Below are 26,535 nucleotides of genomic sequence, written 5' to 3'. Positions count from 1 at the left end.
ACCGACACAAACCTATTTGAATAAGGGAGAAAAAAAATAAAGAAGAAAGAAAAAAAATCCCAACTCCTCTATTTTTCTTTTCCCCTTAAGCAGCCGAGCCCAGCTCATCAGCAGCTGAGGCAGGAGCAGGAGGGGTTTTGGAGTTAACTGCATGCAGGAAATCTCTCACATCCTGAGTCCCAGCTCGCTCCTCTCGGTAACTGTATATTATGGGGCTGCTCTCCAGCCCCAGCTGATGAAAGTTTGTCTCCCTCAGTCTGGGCTGCGATGTCAAAGCGCCTCCAGGCAGCGCAGCCGCGCTCCCCCCGTGCGCTGCCCCGGGCCCGGCTCCCCGCGCTGCTGCCGCTGCTGCTGCTGCTGCTGGGCCCGGGCCGCCCGCTCTCCGCATCGCCCCGCGGTAAGTCACACACAGCCCCGGGGCTTCCCCCGACAGGATCCCGCTCCATTTTAACCGGACGAGCGGCAGGGAGATGGGTTCGGAGCGCCGCTCCCCCCGCCCCGCTGCGGGCATGGGGCGGGAGGTCCCGGCCGGGCACACGCGGAGCGCGGAGCTCCCGCTCCTGAGGGCGGCTCCGCGGAGATTCCCCGGAAAACTCCGCTCTGCGAGCCCCCGGCACCCCCAGACCCGCCATGGCACCCCCAAACCTGCTGCTCCTTTCTTTGCACCCACAGACCCACCATGGCACCCCCAAACCTGCTGCTCCTTTCTCTGCACCCCCGAACCCGCCGGGTGCCATCCCCCGGCGCCCCCAAACCTGCTGCTCCTCTCTCGGCACTCCCATCCCCCGGCACCCCCAAACTTGCTGCTCCCTTTTCTGCAGCTCCAAACTTGCTGCTCCCTTCTCCGCAACCCCAAACTTGCTGCTCCTTTTCTTTGCACCCCCAAATTCACCAGGTGTCATGCCCCAGCACCCCTAAACCTGCTGCTGCCTTCTTTGCACCCCCATCCCCTGGCACCCCCAAACCTTCTGCTCCCTTCTCTGCACCCCCAAACCCGCCGGATTCTGTTCCAGTGCACCCCCAAACCTTTCCAAAGGTGCTGCTCTTTTCTTTGCACCCCCATCCCCTGCCAACCCCAAACCTCCTGCCCCTTCTCTGTCCCCATTCCCCGGCACCCCCAAACTTGCTGCTCCTTTCTTTGCACCCCCAAATCCACCGGGTGTCATGCCCCGGCACCCCCAAACCTTTCCGAAGGCGCTGCTCTTTTCTTTGCACCCCTGGCACCCCCAAACCTGCTGCTCCTTTCTCTGCACTCACATTCCCCGGCACCCCCAAACTTGCTGCTCCCTTTTTCTGCACCGCCAAATTCACCGGGTGGCATCCCCCGACACCCCTAAACTTGCTGCTCCCTTCTCTACACCCCCATCCCCCGGCACCCCCAAAGCTGCTGCTCCCTTCTCTGCACCCCCAAACCTGTTGCTCCCTCCTCTGCACCCCCATCCCCGCCGATCCCATCCCGGGGATCCGTCCCCCGGTTATGTTCATTCGGGGGTCCCGGGCAGAGAGGGTTTAGGGGGTGTTGGAAATTCTCCTCCCTCGCATCCCCTCCGAACAGCCCCCAGGGCTGCATTCAGAGCTCTGGGAGTCTTGTCAGAGTTCGGGCTCTGTTTCCAGCTGGGGAAAATTGCGCGGAAAAGCCAAATAGTGATGGTAAAAGCGTCCTGGCTGGGTAAAAGTTTTCTCGCCGCCGCTGTGTTCATTCAAAGTGAGCTCCAGGCGGGGATTGAGCTGCGGAGCGCTGTGCTGTCCCTGTTGTATGGATGGGAACAGCCTAGGAGGGGATTGTCTCTCCCTACAGCAAGTTTGGGGTTTATTCTGCAATCCTCAGAGCGCCCAGGTCCTCTCGTGTTTGCTAAGCAGCAGCTGACTGCATATTTATGTGAGAGAGGAAAAGAGATTCTCCTCTGTGAATGTATTGAACAGCACCGAGGGGTGCCCGTGTCCCTGAGTGTTACTACAAACTCCTGTGTTTGGGCTTTTTTTGTTGGTTTTTTTTTTTTTTTTTTTTTCCCATTGTAACTTGAAGCTTTGCAAATATTTGCTTATCTTCAAACGTATTGACAACGACTTTCACTGGGACTTTGCCTCTGAACTTGCTAAGAGAAAAGATGGGAAGATAGTTTAGCACATGGAAATCCCAGGGGGGAAAAGGACAAGGTGCTGCCTTTGATCAAGCACCTGCAATTTATCTTAAGGGATTAACAGGAGTTGAAGCTCTGCCTTTGAGAGGGGTCTTGATTTCCTTTTGCCAGCATTTGTATTTGCACCAAATCAGTGGGTTTGGGGTAAATGCTGCAGAAATTCCCTGCAAATGAAGGGAAATAGATGCCCTGGGGCTGTTCCCTTTTTGTGGGGAAAGGGAGGGTTGGTCTGGGTGGGAGCATGGCTCCTTTCTCTGAGTATGGAACTGGCTGGCCAGCCCCTCCATGGTGTGGAAGTTCACTTGCAGTTGGGAAAATCTGAGGTAAAATACTTCAAAGTGTTTGTCCCTGCAACACCAAGTGGGCAAAGTGTGGGTGACTTGGCCCTGGCGCACAGAGGAGTGAGCAGCAGGGGAAGAGGGGGTGGAAATCCGGTTCCTGGTGCTCAGAATTCCCTCCGAGCCAAGTGAAGCTCTAAGGTTACACTCACACCCGTGATTTAAGCTCTGTGTAAAGTTTGTGCCGGCTGCTCATCTCCATGCTGTCTTTAGGTGTCTTTATGGGTTTTAGGTGTCTACATTTGGGCAGCTGTGGTAGTTGTTGGCCCTTGGATTTGCCTTCTTGTATCTTCCTGCTGCTCTGCTTTCCATACTATGTCTGTAATTTGTTTTTTTCCACCCAGAATATTCAGTGAGCATCCCCTGCCTTAATTAATTCCACTTTTTTTTTCCTGTGGAAGCAGAGCACAGCTTCAGCCCTGCCAGAGCTTGTGCTGCTTTCTTGGGCATGGAGGTGCTGAAAGTTCCAGGCACTCCCAGTGACACCAGGGGCTCCTGGCTGGGCTGGAATGGCTCTCACTGGGTGTTCTGGAGCCCTGCAGGACATCCTGATTTTTACATAAACTCCTGCTTAGTGATTAAGACAAGTTGGAGTTATGATATGCCTCCAGAACTGCGTTTTAAATGTGGCAATAATGGGTGTCTGCCTGAGCGACAGCTCTGTTGTTAAACAGAAATTATCAGGTTGTGGGATAGACAACTTCAAAGTAGCCTTGTTGCTTGCTTTTAGTATGTTTTCTTTCCATTTTTTGGTGGTTTTACCTTGCCCTCTTAGTTTTCGGTCTTGTGCAGGGTTTCTGCTTAAAGGACCTCATGGACAAAAAGGGAAACTCAACCAGGCCAAATTAGCTTTGTTGCCCTTGTGGAGTGGGATATGAAGGATAAGATCTGATCTTCCAGTGTCAGTCAAATACCTCAAAATCTACACCTGTACAAGGTTTTTGTGCTCAAGGCTGTCCTATTCCTGTAGGGCAGACAAAGTGATGCTGTGGATAAAGTCCAAATTAGAGATTGTGTGTATGTCCACAAACTTTTAAATTTCTTTTAAATATTGTGTGTTAGCTGGGAAAAAAACAGGAAAAAAAATTACTCTTAGAATGACAGAATGGTTTGGGTTGGAAGGTACCTTAAAAACCATTTTATTCCACCCCCTGCCATGGGCAGGACACTTTCCACCATCCCAGGTGGCTCCAAGTCCTGTCCAGCCTGGCCTTGGACACTCCCAGGGATAGAAGATCCACAGCTTGTCTGGGCATGAAAAAATGCAAATCCTAAAACTGCAACCCAAAATTCCTTACCTTCAGTTGAAATCACTTTTGTCTAGGTGTTAATTTGCTACTGATTGCAGCTTCCTTGGTTTTAATGGAAATAAACTGCAGGAGAAAAAATGTTGCTTTGTCTTGCGCTCTAAACCTGATTTCTCCATCACCCTCTGTGTTTCAGAGCTCATTTATAAATCCTTTCTTCTCTCAAACTGCTCCAGCATTTGTGGCAGATATTTCTGGTGTGTGTATAATCACCTCCTCTTTGTCTGGTGATCGTCCCCTTCAGACAGCCTGGCATGAGCTGTCCCTGGCCATGGGGCTCCAGAGATCCATGCCAAATCCCCCAGCACAGGAATTTTACTGCCACTCTGCAGCAGTGTTTGCATCCTTCACCTCCAGCTCTCTGGGGAGCTGACAGGTTCTTCACTGCTGCTGCCTTGGGGAAGGAAGGGAGGGAGGGAGGGAGCATCTCTTGCTGTGCTTGGGATTTTTGGAAAGGTCCTGATCCAGATACAAAGAGCATCCTTGAACTCGTGGCTGTGTTTTGGGTGGTTTTGCATCCTGGGGGATTTCTCTGATGGCCTGAGGGTGACTGCAGCAGCCCAGGGCTGTGTTTATCTGTTTATCCCACTGAAGATAGCTATTTATCTGTTATTCCCACCAAGGCCCTCACTCACCACCCATGATCGTGAAATTCTGTTCTAAAAAAGGCTTAACTCATGTTGTGGTGGTTCCAGTCCTTGGGTTTCTCTGGGCCTGGATTGAAGGCACTTGAGAGGGCAGTCCATGTTCAGACTCAGGTGTTTATTATTTCTTATCAGTAAAACAGTCTCACTGCTGTGAGTTCTGCAGCTTTTCATTAGAAGGCACAAAATGGCCAGCAATCTCTGGGTACAAGGTCTTTTAAGACTAAACTATCCAATTAAGAGCTGACACCTGGATTATTTTCCCTTTTAAGCCAATAACTGATCCCACAGAGCCCCCAGTGGGGAATTTTCTGCCCAGTTACAAAATGCCACCCAAACCCATGGAGGAGAAGGAAGAAGAAGCGTGAAGAAGAAACCCAGGACAGCACCCTGTGCCCTCCATCTTGCTGCCATCCACAAGATACTAAAAATCCCAAACCCTCAATTTCTCACCCAATGATACACCTGCACTACTCTCTATAATCTATTTTTCTATGTAATCTGTAATCTATTTCTATTTTGTGGATTCCAGTCTATCTTGAAGTCTGGGAAACTTTCTCCCCATGGATGAGGGTCAGAGCCAGTGCTCCCTGGGGGTCAGGGCACCCCAGAGCAGACCCAGAAATATTCCCTGTGGTGCCCTGGGTTTCCACATCATGTGAAGGTTTATTTGTTCCTCCCCCAGCCTTCTCCACACCTCACGTCTCCTCCTCCTGACAGTGTATCCCTGCTGCTTCCAGAGATCTGGCACTGCCAGGGCAGCCTGGCCAAGGAGTCCAGCTGGGCTCTGGGATTTTGTGTTCCCGAGCCTCCCTTTGTGCTGTGGCAGAGTGAAGGGTGAGCCCTGAGCTGCCTTGCTGGGCTCTTGGGGTGGGTTTCTCCTCACTTGTGCTGTGAGAGCTGCAATAATGCAGGAATGGACATTTTTAAGGTGTTTGGAAATCTGGAATGCTGTCAGGTCGTCCAGCCAGGCCCTGCCACGCCAGCAGGCTGTCCCCAGCTCTGCCTCACACCATCCCATCCTGCTTAGCATGCCAGGCTGCCCATATTGCAGGGATTTTGATATTTAATCCCTTTTTCTGGTGACTTTCCTTCCTCTACAACCCCTCACGTTTCACTGCGCCTCGCCCTGGATCTCTCTCTCCCCACTGCCTGCACTTTGCACTTGTATTTCAAGCAGCACCTCAGATTCCTCCCGGGACCAAAGCACATCATCTGCACAGTCCTGGAGTGCTCCATCCCCACATCACACCTGCAGAGGCTTCTCTTAGGTCCTGCTCAGTCTCCAGGGCAGATCTATGAGCCAGTAAATTAAAACCCCACAGTTTGAGGGCAGCAGTTGATTCCTCATAGGGCAGTGCAGTCCGAGAGCTCAATCCCTTTTGTTTCTGCTTAACACAGAGCAAAGTGCTTCTAATGTATTCAATTTTTATCTTTTTGCCACCCCACTAACTGAGAGAAGGGATTGTTTCTTAGCAAAGCCCTGCTCCAGCATATTGACCCTTCTCTTTTTAGGGTTCAGGCTGGATTTTGAGACTAAGTTGGTATCAAGTGACTTGAACTGCATAATCTAATCAGAAATTAATCTGTTTAATCCCTTCAGGTTGTTCCACTAATACTTTACACCCCATACAAATGACTTTGCTGCTTTCCGTGACCTGGAGCTAGGATAAGCAAGAGTTTGGAGGCAGGAAATTGTCCTTTCACAAGGTCAGCTTGCTAAAAGCAGTGATTAGGAGAACAAATTCTTTCTTGTCCCAAATCTATGATGTAATAAGGCAAGAAGTGAAATGTGTCATGGCCTGTTAGCCATGCTGGATAATGCACATCAAGGCAGAAAAAGCTGGATGCAGAATTTGGCACAAAAGTATCTTTTACTCATTTATTTTGGAGTATTTTTTTAAGAGGAACTGTGTCAGCCCATGGGAATTTAGTTTAATGGTATATATCATATGCATTAAGTGAAAAACCTTCCTCTGACAATGGTGAAAGTTTGCTGTTTTCTTCTTTTTTCAAATGTGTTCTAATCCTGCAAGCAGCTGAAAGATAAACCTCATGTGTGACTGCTTACCTCTGAAAGAATACATGAAGATACAAACTTCAACAAATTCAAGTATTTATGGGATTGTTTTGCTATAGTGATGCAAAAAAAATTTAAAAATTACAATATCTGGACTTTGTCATTTAGTAAAGGGATCATATGGGCCTGCTCAGGCCTGGAGCTGAGCACAAGCAGATTTTATCCAGCAGCACTGATGCAGTGATGGCCTGTGCTGGAGATCCCCTGCTACTTCAACAGTTAGGAGATGTGAGGAGGATAATTCGGTCCATATTATTGAAGTTTATATTCCATTCCTTTTCTGCCACTGAGAGCACTGTGATGATAGAGGGAGTTGGGGATAAATTCACTGGATCCCTCTGGAGCACCAGGGATGGGCACAGCTCCTCAGCTGTGTTCCTTTTGGAGCTGAAGATCACTAAAGGATCTCCAGGTTAAAATCTGCTCCTGCATTTTGATGTGGGCATTGGTGCGTGAGGTGAGCACCCCAAAAGAATGAGGATTTAATTCTTCATCTCTTGCCTCCTGAGTAAGGCACAGACACTCTTTGGGTGAACACCAAGGTGAAATATGGGATCATTGCAGAAGAAATCCCAGAATGGTTTGGGTTGGAAGGGACCTTAAATGCCACCCAGTGCCACCCCTGCCATGGCAGGGACACCTCCCACTGTCCCAGGGTGTCCCAATGTCCAGCCTGGCCTTGGGCACTGCCAGGGATCCAGGGGCAGCCACAGCTGCTCTGGGAATTCCATCCCAGCCCTTCTCCACCCTCACAGAGAGGAAGTTCCTTCTGAGAGCCAATCTGAATCTCTCCTCTTTTAGTTTAAATCTTGACACTTTAGGAAGAAGAAGCTATTTGCTCTGCATGCTGTGTGTTCCTTGTTTCTATGCTTGACACCCTTTTGGGATAAATTCCTTCCCCTCTATGGACCTGACTCCTTTGTACAGCCTGGTGCTCATGTCCTGTGCTGGCATTTCAAATCCTTTCTGCAGCACCAGAGCCGATGAGCAGAGCTGTTGTAGTGATCTGGGGAGATATCCTGCCCTGAAGAAGCCATAAAAATAAATATTCTTTGCTCCTGTATCTCATATGCTGGAGGAATGTGTGAAAGTCAGGAGTTAGAGAGCGACCCAGGGCTCACGGAGACACTTTCTGCAAGGTCACACTCGTAATTCTGAGCAGCAGAGGTGGCTTCAAGAACATTAACTAACTCCAGGTTATCTTTTCATTCATGTTTTAAAAACCAGAAGAGAGATTCAGTGACGGCTTGTGCTGGAGCAGGTGCAGCTCATTTTCCTCTGCCTGCTGTTGTGTGATGTGAGGATCAGGTATTGCCCGCCCAAACAGGAACTCCTGATGGATATAAATTCCTGATGGACATAAACTCCTGGATATAAAATCCTCAGCCCAGCAGCTCCTTTTCTAGGCTTGGGTAAGAACTACAAATCACATCCCCTGCCTGCTCACCCCAGCTGGGTGTGCTGCGTTTCCCAGAGAAGTCTGAAGGAATGATCTGTTGTGTTTGCAGGGTCCGCAGAAGAGGAAGGAATGATGAATCTGACTCCATGTTCTTAGAAGGCTAATTTTATATTATTTTATATATACTATATTATATTAAAGAATGCTGTTCTAAACTATACTAAAGAATACAGAAAGCATACAGACAGAAGGCTAAAAAGATAATAATGAAAACTTGTGACTCTTTCCAGAGTCCTGACACAGCTTAGCCCTGATTGGCCAACAAGTCAAAACAATTCACATGAAACCAATGAAACAATCACCTGTGGGTAAACAATCTCCAAACACATTCCACATGAGCACAACACAGGAGAAGCAAATCAGATAATATTGTTTTCCTTTTTCTCTGAGGTTTCTAAGCTTCCCAGGAGCAAAATCCTGGGTGAAGGGATTTTCCAGACAATATGAATGCTACAATGCTCTGTGCCTGTGAGGAGCACAGCTCCAGCTCCCACTCCTTGGTGCTTTTCTGTGCAGGTTGTACACAGCCAGGAACATCCCTCATTTCACTGTGTGAGGATTCCTTTCTGTGCAGGTTGTACACAGCCAGGGACATCCCTGATTTCACTGTGTGAGGATTCCTTTCTGTGCAGGTTGTACACAGCCAGGAACATCCCTGATTTCACTGTGTGAGGATTCCTTTCTGTGCAGGTTGTACACAGCCAGGAACATCCCTCATTTCACTGTGTGAGGATTCCTTTCTGTGCTGGTTGTACGTAGCCAGGAACATCCCTCATTTCACTGTGTGAGGATTTCTTGCCCTTGCAGGTTGTACACAGCCAGGAACATCCCTGATTTCACTGTGTGAGGATTCCTTTCTGTGCAGGTTGTACACAGCCAGGAACATCCCTGATTTCATTGTGTGAGGATTCCTTTCTGTGCAGGTTGTACACAGCCAGGAACATCCCTCATCTCACTGTGTGAGGATTCCTTTCTGTGCAGGTTGTACACAGCCAGGAACATCCCTCATTTCACTGTGTGAGGATTCCTTTCTGTGCAGGTTGTACACAGCCAGGAACATCCCTCATCTCACTGTGTGAGGATTTCTTGCCCTTGCAGGTTGTACACATCCAAGAACATCCCTGATTTCACTGTGTGAGGATTCCTTTCTGTGCAGGTTGTAGACAGCCAGGAACATCCCTCATCTCACTGTGTGAGGATTTCTTGCCCTCGCTGAGGCAGGTTAGTAAATCACTGCAGAGAGGGATTGCACTGTACCTTTTGAAAGAGCAGGAGGAAATTGTATTTTGGAGAGTAATTTGAAGTTCACTCAGTGAAAGTAGCCTTTCATGAGGCTTTGGAGGGGAGGAGTTGGAGAGGAGCACTGGACCTGGATTTTCACGTAATTATGTGGACTCATTGCTGAGAAGTGAAGATATATTTAGTACCTTTTTCTCTGCCCTTGGAGCTGGGTGGATTCCTTATGCTTGTAAAGCACAGGTTATTATTTCTCTGCCTCAGTAAGTGTTTTTGGCTGGTACAGAAGGGTGCAAGGCTGAGTTCATAATCAAAACCAAAGATCTGTGGGGCTCTTTGGGGAAGAAGCAGCAATTCAGGAACAAGCAGACGTGTCCCAGTGTTGAGATGCCCCATCTTTCACTCTAGGAGCCTAGGAATACCTGTGGGAAAGGCACTGTGCAACCCTTGAGGATTTTCATCCTTCATGAGCCCTGTCCTGCCTGTTTGTACAAGGGGGAACGGTTGGGCCAATTGATATGGTGTGGATCAGGGCTTGGAAAAGAGGATTTGCAGCAGGAGGACAGAAGTTCTCCTAAGCTGCTGTGTCATGGACTTTCCAAAGCTCCTTTGGGTTGGAATCTTGCATTTCTGGCTTGCCCTCTTCTGTGAACTCCCAGCCCTGAGCTCTTCCATGGGGGGAACCTCTCAATCCTCCCCATGACCCACTGTGCTGGAATGCCCTTTCCTGCAGGGCTTCACTGCTTTATTTCTCTCTATTTTGAAATGTTCTCTTCTAGGGAAAAAAAAAAAAGAAAAAGAAAAAAAAAGACAACTCTGTCTTTGGACTGGTCCTGAATAGTAATTCCTCAGTCAAACATAACAGCATCCCAAATGAGGCTGGACAGCTGTTTCCCAAATATATCCCTGTACATATTCTGTACACATCATAAAGCTGGGTTTGGGTTATTTGAAACGTTCTGCAGGCTCCCTGCCCCCTCCTGCAGTCAATGGCAAATGTTGTTCTCCCAACTCCACTTGTCACATTCTGTTCTGGAGAACAGGGAGGATATTGAGATATACTGGCTTCTCTCCTTGACTGCATTTCAATATGTATTTTGTATAATGAGGGCCCAAATCCTTCTGCCATTACTTAGGCTTTAATCACACTGTGCTCTGCCCAGATTGCTTTAATCGCATTTGCATCAGCAGGAGTTGCTCTGTGATGAGCAATATTTCATCTGCAAACAGGGCAGACACATCTCAGGCACTCGAGGAGGAAGGAGCTCCCTGGCCAGGCTTTGTTGCAGCTCTCCACTGAGGGATGGTGCAGCATCCTGATTGGAGAAATAGATTTTCAGGAATTAGAAGGAACAAAGCTATTTTTATAGGTTGCTGTGGTTTTGTTTCTTTTTTTTTTTTTTTTTCCCTTGTGTTTTTTTTTTTAATATTATTATTATTGTGGATTTTTTTGTTGCAGGTTGGTTTTTGTTTGTTTGGGGGTTTTGGTGTTTTTTCAGGTTTTTTTTTGCTGGTTTTGGGGTTTTTTGTGGTTTTTTTGTTTTTTTTGGTTTGTTTTTTTTGTTTTGTTGTTTTTGGTTTTGTTTTTTTTTAGTTTGGCTGGGGGATTTTTTTGTTTGGTTTTGTTTTTTTGGTTTTTAGGTTTGTTTTTTTTTTTTTTTTGGGACCTGTCAAGTGTGATAGCTCCCTTTTAATTTTCTACTAAATGGCTTTTTGGCATGTGTTATCTGCTCAGGAACGCCCGGTGCAGAGCCATCGTTTTGTACTTCAGCCATGACATTACTCTAGATGAGAACTGAAAAGTTATATAGATATTACACCAATATATAAACCATGTGTGTTAGGAAGACAAGTTCAGTTTTGAAATATTTGCCTTAGCTATGCTTTTCACTTTCAATCTGTGCCAAACATGTGCTTGAATGACTGATGGAGTCATATGGTTCCCTGAATAAAGCACTTTATTGTGCTCAGACTTGGAGCCTTCCAACAGTTGTATTACAGAAGCTTGAAGATTAAGATGATCCAACTGCTTAGGGGGTATGTCCCACAAGGAACATTTCAGTTTTTCTTTTCTTATCCCCCAATTCTCTATTTTTTGTCTTTCTCTGTGTCATCAGTTTGTTCAGCTGCTGGGGCAGTGACACTGACCACAGAGAGTTTGGTGGAGCAGAGCAGCAAAGTCACCTCCAAATTTCAGCTTCCCCTGCCGTGTCCACATTGAGATGTTGAACACATGACATATTCCAGGCATTTTATGGGATTTCATGGGGGAGGGGGCAGAGGGCTGTTCCCTGTCACTGATTATTTCATCAGCAGAATCAGATTCAGGAAAGGAGTAACTGTGCGTGAGCAAGTGATGACAGGAGGTAGATCTGAGAATTATAAACCCCAAATATTGAAAGCCGTGTTTGTAATGCTGTTCAGTTAATGGGGATCAGGGAATCTCAACCCTCCATTCCTCATCCTGGAGCTGCCTGGGGATGCTGCAGAGCTTCATCTGCACAGACCCATCAGGCTGGAGACAGGCTCTTTTTCCACTGGAAGCCAAAAGAACAGAAAATTAAATTCAGAAATGCATGGAGTCATCTTGCTGCTGCCTCCTCTCAGGCTCATCAAAGACCTTTGCTGACTTCTCATGTTTGAAAAATTTTTGTACACGAGTTGTAATTTTTGCAGTGTGAGAAAAAGGCAAAATTCCAGCTCAAGAAGATCCATGGAATTATTTGCTTTCCAAGGGTTACTTGTGCTTAAATGCCTGAGGTCTTGGGTTTGGGAGTTTGGGAGAAGGGAGAAAACAAGTAAAACTTTGTGTGCAGTTTCTCCTTTTTTTTTTTTAAGTCTTATTTTCCAAGCAGGCCATGAAAGGACTAATTTTCCTGGGTTTTGTAGAAATAATCAATGTACCCCTTAGAGGAGCAAAGGTTAGCTGGGAAGATAATTCATGATTTTGAACTAATAAAAACTTAAGAGATAAGAGCTTTACTTATGCACAGTCAAATCTTGCCCAGGCTTTTGTGCTTATAAATAAAGGAGGGCAGAGTCTGGTGTTGTGCTGCCTTTGATGAGGCTGTGGAAGTGCTGGAAGTGGGATAATGGGAAGCACCTTATCAATGTGGTGATTTTTGTCCTTTCTTTTGAGAGGGTGTCTGTGTCCTCAGCTGGTGGATGTAAAATTACATCAAAATTTTGATGTAAAATTTAAGCTGTTGCTTCTTTGACCCCGTACAAGTCTCAAGGCTGGCTTTGTTTAACCATTATGCACTGGAAATCTGGTACTGGTTTATTTTCTAGCATTTGCACATTTATTATGAGATATATTTACATTTTGTGGTTTTTTTTTTTTTTTATTAGTGCCCAGGGAGGTTGTGGATTCCCATCCCTGGAAGTGTCCAAGGCCAGGTTGGAGCAGCCTGGGGCAGTGGAAGGTTCCCTGTCCATGGCAGGGATGGAATGGGCTGAGCTTTATGGTCCCTTCCAACCCAAACCACTTTGCAATTCTGTGATTTTATGAAGTACCAATTTGTTTTTCCTGTCTCAGGCACAACAGGCACCGTTTTAGGTGGTTTCAGCAAGGCCTGTGCCTGGATAATGTTTAGCTTGGGTAAAGTTTTGGCTTTTGCTGGAAGGTGGAGTGAAACAGAGGACTGGAATCACACATCCCCAAACCTTGGCCACAGAGTTGGATAATTGACACTTCCTTTGGCATGATGTGATCTGACCCCTAATGTTGACAATTTCCATTTAAAGCAAGTTGTTTTTTCTTTTCTTTTTGCTTTCCTTGATGGACAAGGGCTGGATGTGATCCTCTGTGCAATTCTAGACTGGAATCCTATCTCACTTTATGTGTAGGCACTTTATACTCCTGCCATCTCTAAATGTATCAGCACTGGCAAGATAAATACCAAAAGGCATAGAGAGCTAAGGGACAATCAGGGGTCCTGTCACCTCTGGTTTTCTACATTATGTAAAATAATTCTTCTAGTTCCCTTCTTGTAATTCAGACTTTCCACTTCCCTGCTCTCCCTGGCAGCCTTTCCAAGCCACCAGCTCCAGGCTCAATTCATCTTTTGTGAGTGCAGGTGAGGAGAAATGCCCCCAGCACTCCAGAAGTGCTTCTCCCACCAGCTCTCAGGATTACCCTGGATTCCTGGTGCTCCCTGCAAACACCTCTTTTGATGCAGCATTGTCAGTGGTATTCCCAGTACCATGGGCGGGTCATTCTGGTGTCACCTGCTTTGAGGAGCAGTGGTTAGAGCAGAAATCCTAATGATCCCTAAGGGTACAACCCTCCTGGGTTTAACCCTTTGTTCCAGCCTGCAAGTCATTGTGTTCTTTGTAGTATTCCTCTGTGCAGTCACATCCCACCTCTGAGCACTGGATTTCAGGAGGACTCTTGAGTAAAGGTTGCTGATAAAAATATAAACTGATCTTAATATATTTTCTTACTGAACTGTGGTAAAATCCTTCCCTTGCCTGGTTGTGGGTGCTGTGTTTGTGGGCAGCTTCCAATTCTTACCCTGTTTCACTTCCATAAACTTCCCTGAACTTACCCTGTTTCACTTCCATAATTTCCTAAAGTTCCTAAGTTCACTTCCATCTTGAAGGACAAGACTTGGTCCTCCTCTCTTAGTGTGTAGGTGTGGGATTCACATTCTCTGAACCTGAGAGAAGCAATGAGAGAAGAGAATGATCAAAATCCTTATCTCATTTGCTGTGCCTGTGTTTGTGTACAAGTGGAATGCACTGTGGAAGATTGTTTACCTGAAGGAATTTGCTTGATTGGATTCTGGTGTGAGTGTTTTCTTTTCTTGACCAGTCTCTGAAAGCTCTTGGTCAGGAGACAGTCACAAGATCTTGTTCAGTTGAGTGCTTGGGTAGGTTCACTTTAGATGAAGAGTAATGTAGTGTAATATAGTATAGAATATACGCTCTAATAATAATGTAGTATAAAATATGTATATATTTATATATTTTTATATGTATATATTTATATATTTTATATATTCAATAAAAATTATATATTTATTTATATATTTATATACAACATATAAAAATATATATTCATTATATATTCTATATAATATATATTTATATATATTATATAGAATAATATAGTATAAATATATATGCTACAGTATAATTATATAGTATAAAATATATACTATAATAATAATAGAGTATAAAATATATAGTATAGTAAATAATAAAGTAATTAATTAGCCTTGTGATATCATGGAGTCCTCCTCATCATTCCTCCTGCATGTTGGGGGCTCTGCTAATTCAGTGTGTAAGCTTGGGAGTTTTGGATTTAAAAATTCTGGTTGGAATTTTTCTGGATGTGGCAGAAGAATCATCTCAAAGGAGAGAAAAGCCCCTGATCAGGGGGGATAAAGCTCTTAACACCTGCTGGGCCCCCAGGCAGCAGTGCAGGCTCTGGGGGTACCTCAGGAACAAAGCCAGAGAGTGAGTGCTGGGTGCAGCCAGGTGTAAATCCCTTCCTCCACAGCCAGGCCATGGATGCCACAAAGTGAGAGCTGAGCTGAGGAAGCTGAAGGAAATGAGGAGGGAAATGGATAAAGGATGTCCTTCCTGGCTTCCAGGGCATTGCCTGTGGCACGGAGCAGTGCCATTAGCTGATTTCAGTTTGCAGAAAGAGTACTCTGTCCCATTGTTCTCTTCAATCCAAAGGTTATTCCAGTGCTTTGGGTGTTTTGCTGCAGAGAAAAATGAGGACAGGCTGTGAGTTATCATTTAGAGTTGGTTTTTAGTAGGAAAGGTAACACAATGATAATTTAATTTAATTTAATCTTTTTTTTATTCCCCCACCTCTGTAATTTTCATAGCTCAGCAGTAAGTGCAGGGGGGGACATGAGAGGTGTTTGGGGACAGTGTGAGGAGACAGAGCTCCAGTCTGGGGTGGAAATGGACACCCCACAGCATCACTGGGCTTTTGTGGGGCTCTTTTGTGGGGCTGTGTCAGTCCTGGAGCACCTGGTGATTGATGGAATCCTGGAGCCTCTCCTGTGAGGACAGGCTGAGGCTGGGAGAGCTCACCTGGAGAGGAGCAGCTCCAAGGACACCTCAGAGCCCCTGGCAGGGCCTGAAGGGGCTCCAGGAGAGCTGGAGAGGGACTGGGGACAAGGCCTGGAGGGACAGCACACAGGGAATGCATTAAGCTGACAATGGGTAGATTCAGATGGGATATTGGGAAGGGATTCTTGGCTGTGAGGGTGAGGAGGGCCTGGGATGGAATTCCCAGATTTGCTGTGGCTGCCCCTGGATCCCTGGCAGTGCCCAAGGCCAGGCTGGACACTGGGGCTGGGAGCACCTGGGACAGTGGAAGGTGTCCCTGCCATGGCAGGGGTGGAATGGGATGATTTGACAGTCTCTTCCCACCCAAACCATTGTGGGTTTTCCTGACCCATCTTATTCCAGGTCTGTGTGGGAGCAGAACAGGCCCAGCCCCAATGGAAGGAAGCTCAGTAGCACTTTTGGCTCTTGTGTAAATTCTGTAAATTTACAGGAGAGAGATGTGTGCTAGAGATGGATGTTGTTTATAAACCAGCCCAGGTCTGACTCCTGTCCTGCTCTGTGCTGGGGGGCACTGGCAGCAGGGTTGGGGTGTGCATTTAGTGGGACATGCTCTATTTTCCTTGCACTTAATCCCATTTTATCCAGAGCTACTCAGCATTGGGTGCATTCGCCTCTTTGTTTGTCATGAGGACAAATAAATGGTCCTGCCTCACTAAAAGCTTATTAATTTAAAGTAAATGCAAATCTGGAGAGGGTCTGGGTTGTTTCAGAGGCAGTGGCCGCTAAGCAAAGATGTCACATCACATACTCTGAGTTTATTTTGCACACAGCTTGGAGGAACTGAAATAAAAAGCAAAAAGATGAAAACCATTCTTAAGTCCTTTGCCAACAGGCCCTTGTATGATAGTGTGCAAAGCAGAAAAGTTGTAGAAGTACATGGCAGATGAAAAATACTTAAGCCACACAAAAGTCACTGACAGGTAACATCTACTCATCTCACTATTTGTACAAAGTAGCTTTTATATTACTGGGGGGGAAAAAAAGAGAATAAAGGGCGCTGCATCAGCTTGTGGGCTGCTTGTGGATCAAAAGCATTACCTTCAGTGCAGGCTGAAAATAGAAAACAGACACAACTGTGAAGGTTTTCATGTGAAAAAGTGGGAGACGAGCTTGCGTCAGGAAGAGCTGGACAGAATTTCACTGAAATGGAAAATAAGTAGGTGAGTGAGTAGGTGCATGTGACACAAAAGATAGGAAACCTGGGTCTAATCTAACTTTCTGCTCTTGCAGATGGCCTGATTTTCTTCTCCTCTCGTGCCACATTACAGAAGTTTCAATTCTCTGATTTCAATTATTACACTATTTATACTGCTGTACTTCCAGGAGTCCCTGTAGGGAAGAGGCCTCATTATTAATGGAACACAAACAACTCTAATGGTTCAGCTTCAAAGAAACCCTCCTGAAAGTGGGGAAGGGAGGTGCAGAGTGGCAGAGGGGAAATTCCAGCAGGTCTGTGTGCATGAGGAGCTGCAGCCCTGGGAGCCGGGGGAGGTTTTGGGTGATGGAAACCCTCCCTTGGTGCAGATGCTGGGCCCATCCCATGGCTGCTTTCCCCAGGATGCTCTTTGGGACGTTGGGTTTGTGCTCAGGAGTGGGTCCCAGAACCAGCAGAAGGCAGCTGGGGGTGGGTTTTGGTCAGATATTGTGCTAGGAATGGGTGTAATGTCCCTGACTGGGATGGATTCCTTGGTGACTCCAGCTCAGGTGAGGGCCAAAGGCTCTCCAGGGTACCAGGAACTATCCCACATTTGTACCCACCTGGTTTATCCCATTTTTTCCCCAAGTTTCCTGCACTATTTCTGCTTTATTTTTTTTTTGGCCTGGCCCTCTCCTTACATTTTTTGTGGGTTTTTTCCCTCCTGATGTAGAATAGTCCTCTCCCCATGTCTGTGTGCCATCGCTCAGTGGCCTTTCAGATCTCTCCTGCTCAGGATATGTGTGGCTTGCTCTTCCAGGCTTCCCTTATTTTCTTAGATAAGACTATTTTCATAGATAAGACATAGATAAGACTACCCCCTATTCTTTGAATCGGGCCGCAGAAACCTATTTAAAGGAATTACCTATTTATCTTCCCCATCTTTTTTATTTTTTAATTTAAAGACTGGGTTAGAGTTTATTTATCAGCCATACAGGTTTCTTTATTTTGCAATCTTTCAGAAATATACCCATCCCATAAATATAATGAAATTTCATGAGAAAAACATTATTTGATATACAAAAGGCACTGTGCTGTGCTTCTATCACACTGAGGGCAGCTGGGAGTTAAGCAAGTGCACAATGCATGTGCCCAAATTATCTCCAGAATGAGGCCCAAAATTGGGCTGCACTGCTTCCTCTGCCTTCCACAGGAAGCTGTGATTTTTATCACACCCAATAATTTAAATAAAAACATTCAGATAAGCAGCCAAGTATCTGGCTCAGGGAGAGCAACTAGACAGAAATTGATCTTGTGTTTTATAAATGCTGTGGCTTCAGAAGATTTGCAAACCCTGAAGCTTGTCTGCTTTGTTTCCCCCCAAATAAATTATCTTTTCCAATAAAGATATAACTGCTGCCTATAAACCTGTCTTGATGTCTGTCTCCAGACTATCAACACTTCTGCACAATGAGCTTTTTCAGCAGATAAATAAGCACGTGTGGCAGATTAAATTTGCTCGTTGTAACCTTGCTTTGTTGTGCACCACGAGCATCACTTCATTGGGATGGAAGAGAAGGAGGAGTGGCAAAACTGAACCACACTTTGTGTGGATTTTCCTCCCTTCTCCCATTATATTTTTATAGCTGCTGCACTTCCAGAGCAGGCTGTCTGTTTAGGGAATAACCCATCTGTGCACAAATGCTGAGCCCCTCCCTTTTTTCTGCTGTTTTGGGTAATGCTGGGAAGTTCATGCTCTGCAGAATGGTCAGGGAAGGCCCATGGAGGAGTATCAGAGAGGCTTTGATGTTTTCTGAAATCACCATGGGAGCTCCAAGGTGTCAGACAACACATCCATGGGAGGATAAGGATCCTCCAAGGGCTCCGAAAACCTGGATCTCATGACACTTCCAGAATGCAAACCCTACAAAATATTAGAAGGGCTTGAGCCATTTAATTTGTGTGGTTGAGATTGCTCAAGTGGGCCAAGGAGAAAGGCGAGCAGGGCTGGAGCCAAACTTTTCTCATTTTGCTGAGATATGCTTCAAAAATTGCTGTTCTGAGCAGGGAGCTTCCTGTCTGATAATGAGAATAAAGGCTTGGAGTTCTGTCTAGACCCTCCCAGGCTGATGAGATGGTGTCTCATGCGCCTCCCCAGGGGACAACCAAATCTTGGGCCAGCTTTGGATCATCTCTTCTAAGGGCTGACACTGTGTCCTCCCAGCCCTCAATCACTTGGGCTGCATTAAAGGGGTGTAAGAACTCTATAACAAACAACTTTCCTCTCTCCAATGTATTTTATCTTTTTGTCTTGTGAGGTAGTTTTTTGTTTGGTTTTTTTTGGGGTTTTGTTTTGATTTTAGTGGGTTTTTTTGTTGTTGTTTGTTTTTTGGTGTGTTTTAGGTCAAGTGTTGTATTTTTAAAAGCACGTTGAAAAATACCAGATTTTATTTCTGCTCACATTGCCTTAGCCATAATGACAGCAGAGATGTTTTTAAGCTAATCCTAACAGTGATTAAATGGGGATAATTCTGCTCAGAATATGACTCTTCATCCATCCTTCATGAGAGCATTAGGTGAGCACAGAGAGTGTGGCAAACCCCAGCAGAGTTTTGACTGTCCTGTGGCACCTGGAGGCCATCCCTGTCTCCTCTTTGATTTATTCTCATTTATTTTTCCAGCTCTTGTCCTGGGATATTGGTTTTAGGGCTCTGCCTGGACAGGCACAATGCCATTAATGTGTTCAGGGAGAGGAAAGCCACTTGATAAATGCTGCATGCAAACAGCTTTTTGACCTGGTGGTATGAATGGAACTCATCTGCCTGTGGAGGAGTAGAGTGTTATTTCAATGAGTTTATCTTCTCTTTCTCTCCCAGACCTTTTTTCCCCACTAATGAGGTTGTTCATCCTCTGTGATGTTATCCTTGCATCCTGATATCTCTACTCTTAATGTGCAGTCTTTGTCTTCTGCTGCCACCATCTAATCCCCTCCAACTCCTCTGAACCCCTCTGATTCCACAGGTCCCCTCTGAAATTCCTGTAGGTTTTGACTCCGACATTCCAAGTTTCATGTTTGATCCTTTTCCTGAATGATTTCCTTTTGAATGTGCTGCCAAGCCCCTCAAGCACCAACGTTCCCCTTGCCAGGTGCTCTTCCCAGCTAACCTGAGGTGCCTCTCCCTGTCCTTAGGTGACAATGTGGGCAGCAAGGAGGAGTCCCCAAGGATGCAGGTGTCAAAGGAAAACTCCAAAGATTATGAGATAACAATTCCCTTCCTTCTGAATGGAGAGCAGTGGAGACCAGTGCATGGCGTTTATTCAAAGGTCAGTCTTCATTTTGCCTATTTGTTTATTCTGAGGTGTGTAACAATTTAAAGGCTGTTGGGGGAATTTAATGCACTTTCACCCTATAAGAGTGTTTTTTATAACATCGTTGCCACATATCTGAAATTGCTGCCTGTTTAATTTAAGAAATGGATAAGGGTTTTGGTTGAAATGAATACCTTTTTCCTGCAGAGATGCATTATTCTTTCTGATGGCAGAAAGGAAAGTTTAAAGTGAAATAATAGTAATTTAATTGCTTGAGATTCTGTCATGCAACAGCAAAATGAAAACTGAGGGAGGGGCAAGCACACTAAAAAGGTTGGTTTGGTAAATACAGTCTGACAGCAAGGAATTTAGGGACCAGTGGAAATAATGCTGTGCTGGCTGCAGCCTGAGGCATTATCTGGGCTTAATTATCCCATGGGAGACCCCCAGATTCCATCCCTGTGCTGGACTGGGACTGAGGCTCTCCTTTCACACTCTGCTTCCCCTTCCCTAACCAGGGCAGGATCTGCCCCTGGCTCTGAGGTTGTTTCCCCCTCTTGACAGGCCCTGATAAGCTTTGCTCCTTTTTTTCCCCCCCAGACATTTGTGAACGATATGGGAAGCTGCACTTAGGAAAAAATGGCTGGGTTTTATCTCCTTCTTGAAGTATGAAGACAGTTTGTTGTTTATTGTCACCAAATGTATCCTGGGAATCTCTTACCCAACCTTTTAACTCAGGTCCAGTTTGATTCCAGCTCAGTTTTTATGTCGTTCTTTGAATTATCTTAATGAAGAAGGAAAAAAGTAAGTTTTAAGTAGTTTAAAAAAAAAAAGAGGGAGAAAAAAACCAAGCAAAAGCAATTTAAAAAGCCCAGAGAGCCAATTAGAAACAGCTTTTCTTGCTGGATTGGGAAAGTATTCCATGGAGAAATCCTGCCTGACTACTGCCACTGCTTGCAGGACGTGGCTTTGGATCACATTGCTGATTGACACAAGTAGGTGTGAAAAGATATTTCCAAACAAGGGCTCTGACTTTCACAAAAAGCTTGTCCAGATTAAAATTGTTCCTTCTTCTCCTCTGTCCCTTCCTAAATAGGAGAGAAGGGCCAGGCCCACTTCTGAATCTGTGCAGTGATGAAAGGGATATCAGAATGGCTTATCTTGGAGAGATAACACAGATGGCTTGGTCCTAGATGTATGTGCAACACTATTTTTAGATTATTTAATTAGAAACAGGCATTCTCCATATAGAGAGAGGCCTTTTAGCTACTCACTGGAGCTCTCTGAGAGAGTTACAACCCAGTATCACTCTGTGAGTAATGATAATGTGATTTATATCGTTAATTTGTTTCCCAGAATTACTTTCAGTTTAAGATGAACACTAGAAAAGATTTGTGGCTTGGTAGAAAGATCCACGTGCTGTATCAGCACTTTTTTTTTTCTTCCCTTTGAATACTTCTTTTCCACGGAAACTTATAAATTAAATACACAAAAGTGCACATCAGGCTGTGGGAAGAACAACAGCTTCAGTGGTGGAGGAGAAGAGTAATGAATAGCTTGTCACATAAATATTGATCAAAAGCACAAAAGTTAAATACTGCTGTATTTGATGGCTAAGTGGGATCTATTGTTCTTCAACTCGTTTCAAAGTGTTCCTCTGTTTTATTTAATTGTATATGAAGTCAAAAAAAGTATGTACTTGTAAGAGGGGAATGGTATTGCAACAGGATATATGGTAAAATAAATAATGGAGTGGCTATAAAAATGCCAAGAGATTAAAGTTATTTGTGTACAGATAATTGCCTGGCAATGATGGCCCCATTCCCCAATCCTTTAACTGTAAATACTCCTGCTTAACAATTAGTCCCTGGGAAAGCACACTCAACATTTAGTGCAGCCTTCTCTCCCATCTTGGAGATAAAACTGTTCTTTTATTTACCCCAGGAGTCGCTGCAGTATCTGTTGGAATCTCTCACTTGGAATCTGTCAGCAGTGATTATTAAGCTAATGACTTTCTCGTTGAGGGCCCATACACTGTGCAAAAAATGTGAGATAATTCACACAGCCTAATGGTACAAACACACAGGACTGCTCAGCAGCAGTGAGGAAATTCCATTTCCTGAGGGGAAAAAAAGAAAAATTGCCTATCTCTAACCAGATTTTATTTTAATACACTTGGGATGTGCTTTTTCAAGGACATCTCGTGATTTAGGTGTTTAGGTGTAAACTTATGAAAGTTTAAATTAGTGACAGGCAAACCCCAGTGTTAAATACAGATATGTAATTAAATTATATTTAAAGAATTTGGGGGTTCCCAAGTGTAAATTAAGGTGTCTGGAGAGAGCTCTCATTTACTGGGCAGGTCATTTTTTCTCTCCACCTTCCCCAGCTCAAGTCAAAGCTCTGTGAAACCAAGGCCAGGATTTCATGGTGGCACCATTGCAGAAATGTTGTTGCTTTTTTCCTGTTTAAAAGATGCCTGTGCTGATGCCAACACTTTATGTAGAATCATGGAATCCTTTAGGCTGGAAAATACCCCCAAGATCATGGAGTCCAGCCTTTGGGCACCACCTTATCCAATAAACCACAGCCCTGGGTGCCAGATCCAGTCACTTCTTTAGGGCTCAGGGATGGAGACTCCAACACTGCCCTGGGGAAGCCTCATCCCATTCTTACACACTCTTTCAGTGAAAAATTACTTCCTAATATTCAACCTGAGCACAACTTGGGGCCTTTTCCCCTTGGCCCATCAGCATCCCGGATAGGGAAGAACATTTGAAAAATAAAATATAGACACTTAAGAGAAGCTGCTATGGAAATACCTCAATTTGTACAACTGTGTGATGCTGTTTGTTTAGTTGGGGTTCATTTCTCCTGGCACCTTCTTTTGTTTTTCAATTCAGAAAATATATAATTTTCAGTGGGAATATTTTAGTGGTACCTAATTCTTCTATTTACTGGATATAATATTCACTTGCCAACCTTAGTGGCTGCTATTTTGGGTGTCCTGTTGTGGAGAAAATGCTGCACTGGGGGCCGTGTGGCAGCAGGATCGGGCCCTCAAGGGTTGTGCAACATCACCCTGGGCTTCAAACAATGGCTGCCCATATTCCCTGCAGATGTGATTTCCTCCTTCCCTGAAATTCTGTGTGCATTACAGCATGTGTTGATAGGTCATTATACATTAGAGCTCCAGTTGTCCTTCCACTTCTCTTTTTTCATGTGCTCAGCACTTTGCGTTCTGTGTTGATTGCCACCCCCCGCCTCAGCGCTCTCTTTAAACACACAAGGGTTGGGTTCTATTTTTCTTAAATATTTCTAAGGTTTGAACAAAGTGGTTTCATTTTATATTATTTAAGTGCAGCAAAAAAAACCCCTCCTTTCCCCCCCACATATTTCCAGCTGAATATTTTTCTTCCAAACTTGGCTCGCAATTCACAAATCAAGCCAAGTTTGATGAGAGTTTGGGTAAGTGATGTTTTAGTACACAGAACACTTTAGGGAAGATTTTTTTGAAGACCATCTGTTTGGCTTCAGCTTTTATCCTCACACCCTGTTAGGGACACAGAGGGCTTGGTGTGTGCCAGATGCCTGCAGCACAGGAGCTCTGGGTCAGGTAATATCAGTGGTGTTATTCCAGAGCCTCATCCCTCCTCCTGGGGAGGCAGGCAGGAGATGTTTCATGTGGGCATTGAGGGCCTTTTGGCTCCATTTCTGTGCTTTAAAGGAATTTAGGAACCAGTGGAAATAATGTGGGGAAATGCTGCCAGGCATGGAAAGGCTGCAGTGCCCAGTATGGCATTGCCCTGGGCTGGCACTCGTGTTCCCAGAGGGACACAGATTAGTGGAGCTGGCTTTGGACCCAGGGTTTGGTCCAGGTTGTAAAATGCATGAAGTTCCTGAGAAGTGGAAAGTGTTTTGGGAGGGTTTGATGGGCTATGGTGTGATCAGCTATGCAGGTAAGCCCAGAGGGCTCAGGTGGGGCAGCAGTCACTCAGGTGTGGGGTTTTCTCTGCTCCTGTCTGTGTAGGACCTGCCATCCCATTGCTGGCCCCTGCAAGGACTCAAAGAGAGTCAGGACCAAGTGCTTTGGAAGATTTAATCTTCTCCATTTTCTAAAAGAACATGGGCAAGTTAGGTGCACCTTTCCTTTCTGGGGGATATTTTGCACATTTTGATGAGTGTGGATATTTTGTAATCCTGATCTCTGTACCTGTATAAGTGCAAAATTAGCCTGTGGGTGCTCCAGTCAGGATACAGCTGCCATTCATAAAAATAACTGGGCAGGTATTTGAGGACCTGCAACCTGGAGCTCAGTGTGGTTCCTAAAAAACTCTTTGAGAAGCTGGAAAGCTCTGAGATGCTTGAACTTGGTTTGAGTTTGCAAGTTGCCAGCCCAAGTTGCTTTCAAATGATGGATTTTGATTTTTGATGTTCAGTCTGGGGGACATGTGAATCAATGAGCAAATTTTGCTGTGTGACTTCTTTAAAATAATTGACTGTGGGGAAGTAGCTGTGCACAATCTACCTGGGTCACTGGGTTAGACCCTTAATCCACCTGGGTCACTGTGAGCCTCACAGGGCTCTTAAAATACTGTCACTGACCTCAATATATAAACATGGACTGGAAAATCCTCCTCTCCCCCACCTTGCAGAGGGTGAGACCTCTCATTCTGTGGCTCCCCACACCCCAAGAGATTGGGGTTGTGTTGGAGTTAGGGACGAGCAGAGGAAAAGAAATAAAGGTGCTCACAGTGGGCAGAGAGGATGGCAAGACCTGCAGGACATTTCCAGCTCTCACTCCACCACCAGTGACTTGGAAATGCGAATAAATCAGAAATTCCTCTCCCCTCTGGGCAGGGGGCAGTGGATTCAGGGATCAGTAATGCTGCTTTGCCAAGCTGGAGTGTTCAAGGCCAGACTCTGAACTCGTGTGAATCTGTTTCCTTCCCTTGCCCGGGCTGGAATAAATCAGGGCTGCAAATTGAAATCTTAAAGAAGGGTTTTTAAAAAAAAAGGGAGAAAGAAAGATGAGAAGGCAGAGTTCCTTTTCTTGTAGCAACACTCTTTTTTTTCTTTCCTGGTGTTATGTTATGCTTTGAATATAAACTCTAGCAATGAAATGCGAAGATAAAGATGAAAGCCAGCTATAAAATATATATTTAGACCATATTTCTTCTGGTTTTTAAGTGTGCACTTGTCACAGCTCTAAGATTGTGCATGTGAAGTGGCAGAGGATTACCATTTCCTGCTGCTTAGCATGCACTGCATCTCCCTGTGCTCCTGAGGGTGCAGCTTCTGCATCCCTGCCTGCCCCATTCCTGAGCGTTGTGCCATGGATTGTACTCAGGAGCAAACATCAGAATCTTGGTTATTCGTGTGGAATTTTGGGCTCTGATTACGTGAATGTCAGTGTGAAATTCTCTGCTACCTATAAAAGTACCATCAGCTCTGACAGTTGTTGGTTATCTTTATGATTCTCCAGATTTATCACACCCATTGGGTGTTACACTGATGCTTTTCACCTTTTTGCATTTTTTTTTATGCCTTCACTCCAAGGTCCTAGTTCAACGCCTACAAAAATTGGGATTTTTTTTTTGTCATTGAGATAAAATACCATTGGCAAGAAGAGAAAATAAATTTGTTAAAAAGCCACTGTAATAATGCTGGAGATTCAGGAACACACTGGGAGTTGCAAAGGGGCAAAGGCAGTGATACCCAGGGTGTTATTCAGAGTTTTGGTCTCCACACCAGTTCCAGATTTATTAGGAACTTACAGGGGCATCCCACAGACTCACAGAATCCTGGAATGGTTTGAGTTGGAAAGGACACCAGAGTTTGTATTTAGGGACACCTTCCACCATCCCAGGCTGCTCCAGCCTGGCCCTGGGCACTGCCAGGGCTCCAGGGGCAGCCACAGCTCCCAGGGCAGCTCCCTGTGCTGGTTCCCATTTCAGGGCAGGTCCCTGTGCTGGTTCCCATTTCAGGGCAGCTCCCTGTGCTGGTTCCCATTTCAGGGCAGCTCCCTGTGCTGGTTCCCATTTCCCCTCTTTGCTGCACCCCCTGTGTGGCTCTCCCAGGCTCTGATACACAGCTGAGGGGCTCACTCTGTCAGATAATTAATTTAGAGCTCAGTGTTTTCAAGAGCAAACCCATTCAAGTTTGTTTCACAACTGGCATAGCCTTCGTGCAAGTGATAATTGTTTATATTCCCTTCAACCGAGCCTCCTGCTGTTCCTTTTCATTTGAAATAATTACCAAAGTTTAGACTTCCAGACAATTGTATGAAGGGGAATCATACAGTGCTGCTTAAGCAAGGCTTTGAAGGCTGAGAGGACAGCTTTCATAGCTCTTTTACATGGTTGTTTTACATATCTTGAGAGAGAGAGAGGCATAACCAGAATTTATAGTGCTCTCCATATTTTTTATGACTCATGAGCATCGACTATAAGAGGCAGAGCTGTGCTCTCTCCACGAGCTGTGTCATCAGCTGGGAATGCAGCTTGGCACAGGCAGAGGAACAGCACTAATCCTCCACAACCTTCCCTGGGAGATCCTCTCCTTGAGCCTTTAATTAATAACCTGGAAGTCATTAATTTAATAGCCTGGTAAACAATCTGATATTTCTTTTGCTTTTCCTTTTACACATACTCCTGCCTTGTAGGGCCACTCTGAGCAGTAATTAGTGCAAATATGCTCTATTAGTTAATAACTCTTGTGTGTTTGTTTAATTTGGAAGCAGCAGAAGTTCTGCATGGAGACAATCAGGGGAGGGAGCGTGGCACCTCCTCTG

At 45.3% G+C, this 26,535-nt stretch overlaps 1 protein-coding gene across 1 annotated transcript in view; it reads left to right on the top strand.

Annotated features, from left to right (window-relative positions):
• Positions 1–267: 267 nt before the first annotated feature.
• ADAM12 (ADAM metallopeptidase domain 12) overlaps positions 268–26,535 on the top strand; it is a 185,856-nt gene continuing 159,588 nt past the window's right edge. The window contains exons 1-2 of the mRNA XM_058029711.1: positions 268–397; positions 19,624–19,757. Coding sequence (XP_057885694.1) covers positions 268–397; positions 19,624–19,757 — 264 coding nt within the window. The remainder of the gene's footprint in view (positions 398–19,623; positions 19,758–26,535) is intronic.

Source organism: Melospiza georgiana, chromosome 8, assembly GCF_028018845.1.
Source record: "Melospiza georgiana isolate bMelGeo1 chromosome 8, bMelGeo1.pri, whole genome shotgun sequence".
Taxonomy (NCBI): domain Eukaryota; kingdom Metazoa; phylum Chordata; class Aves; order Passeriformes; family Passerellidae; genus Melospiza; species Melospiza georgiana.
Note: the sequence above shows the minus strand (reverse complement) of the source record. Positions and strands in the feature narration are given on the sequence as shown.